This window comes from Buceros rhinoceros, unplaced genomic scaffold (genome assembly GCF_000710305.1).
Source record: "Buceros rhinoceros silvestris isolate BGI_N320 unplaced genomic scaffold, ASM71030v1 scaffold1934, whole genome shotgun sequence".
Classification (NCBI taxonomy): domain Eukaryota; kingdom Metazoa; phylum Chordata; class Aves; order Bucerotiformes; family Bucerotidae; genus Buceros; species Buceros rhinoceros.
The window spans coordinates 11,408-12,886 of NW_010406294.1; the positions used below are offsets into that span (position 1 = coordinate 11,408).

The 1,479-nt window shown below is 60.6% G+C and overlaps 1 protein-coding gene across 1 annotated transcript in view; it reads left to right on the forward strand.

Moving 5' to 3' along the window:
• TRIM65 (tripartite motif containing 65) overlaps nucleotides 1–292 on the forward strand; it is a 4,745-nt gene extending 4,453 nt beyond the window's left edge. Inside the window, 1 exon segment of the mRNA XM_010134005.1 lies at nucleotides 5–292. Coding sequence (XP_010132307.1) covers nucleotides 5–292 — 288 coding nt within the window.
• The last annotated feature ends 1,187 nt before the right edge of the window (nucleotides 293–1,479 follow it).

The following is a 1,479-nucleotide window of genomic DNA, read 5'->3' on the forward strand; positions in this document are numbered from 1 at the left end:
GCAGCAGCAGGGCCACAAGTTCACCATCGGGCTAGACGGGGGCTCCTGGGGGCTGCAGGTGCGAGAGGATTGTTACCTGGCCTGGCACAAGGGCCGGGCGGAGAAAATCCAGAAGCAGCTCTACGAGCACCTGGGGGTCAGCCTGGATTACGGCAAGGGGCTCCTCTCCTTCTATGGCCTCGGGAAGAGGTTGCAGCTCATCCACACCTTCCACAGTGTCTTCACGGAGCCTCTCTATCCCGTCTTCTGGCTGTGCGAGGGGCGAGAGGTGACGCTGTGCCAGAGGGGCTGAGCCGGAGCTGCTGTGCTGCTCCACGGGCCGGGCTGGGGAGCCCCAGGCTGGTGTTGGAGCTGGGCTGCGGCAGGGGCTGTTGGGGTGCGAGTGGGACCCCGATGCCAAGGCAGGAGTGGGGTGCAGTGTTTGGACGGGAGCTGGGGAGGACCAGTATACCAGTGAGCCCGCTCTAGTTTGCATATGCAGATATCACGCTGGTGACACAGGTTAGGGCAGGAGGAAGGATAGTGGGTGAAGGGCTGTGCCCTCAGCATGGGGATGGAGCCCTTGGGTGCTCTGCGTGGGGGCACGGGTGGGTGTCTGTCCCTGCAGACAGGGCGAGGGAGGGGGATGGGGCGGTGAAAGAATGAGGTTTTTCCTCTTTCCCCCATCCCTGCCGAAGCTCCCAAGCCTGGAGAAGATTTGGGGTGAGGGGAAGCAGTGGGATGCTGCAGCTGTGGGGTGCTGTGGAGGAATGTGGAGGGAGCCCTGTGCTCCCCCAGCACCACACGCAGGCAGGTCCTGCTCCTCCAGCCCCTCCGAGTCCCCTCTTGCTGCCCTCAGATGTGGCAGAGCAACTTTTTGGGGTGCTGTGCTGCAGTTGCTCTTTGTGTGAAGCTGCTTCCCAATAAAGCTCTGTTTTCCTACTGGTTTGAGCCTGGTGCTGGTGGGAGCCATGAGACCAAGCAACACTGGGGGCAGGGTGTGAGCTGGGTGCCCCTGCTCCCGCACCCTTCTCTGCAGGACCCCATCCTGCCCCTCTGCGTCCTCGCGGGGCCAGCACTGGAGACCAGCTCCATGTATTGACTGGCTGGCGGCCGCACCAGAAGGTGCTTTATTTACAGCAGCCCTGCGATACGGAAACCGGCTTTCCTGCGGCCCGGCCTCAAGGTCGAGCTGGCACAGAAGAAAATCCAAAGCTTTGATTGAAACTTTTTCCAGGGTGAAATTGCAGGTCCGGCTTCTCCCCCCACGCCCAGGAGGATGCTGGTGAGGATTAATGGGTTGAAACTGGGCAATGGGTTCAAAGGTGCTGGAGTCACAGAGGCGAGTGAATGAATCACATCGGCTTACTTCCTTTGGGGAAAAAAGGCTTGGAAGGATCTATCCCCCTCTTCAAGGACAACAATTTGTCTTACGGTGCTTCCTCCTTCAACCTGCACCTTCCAGCCCTGTCCTTGGGTGGGACCTTGGGCCGGCACGGA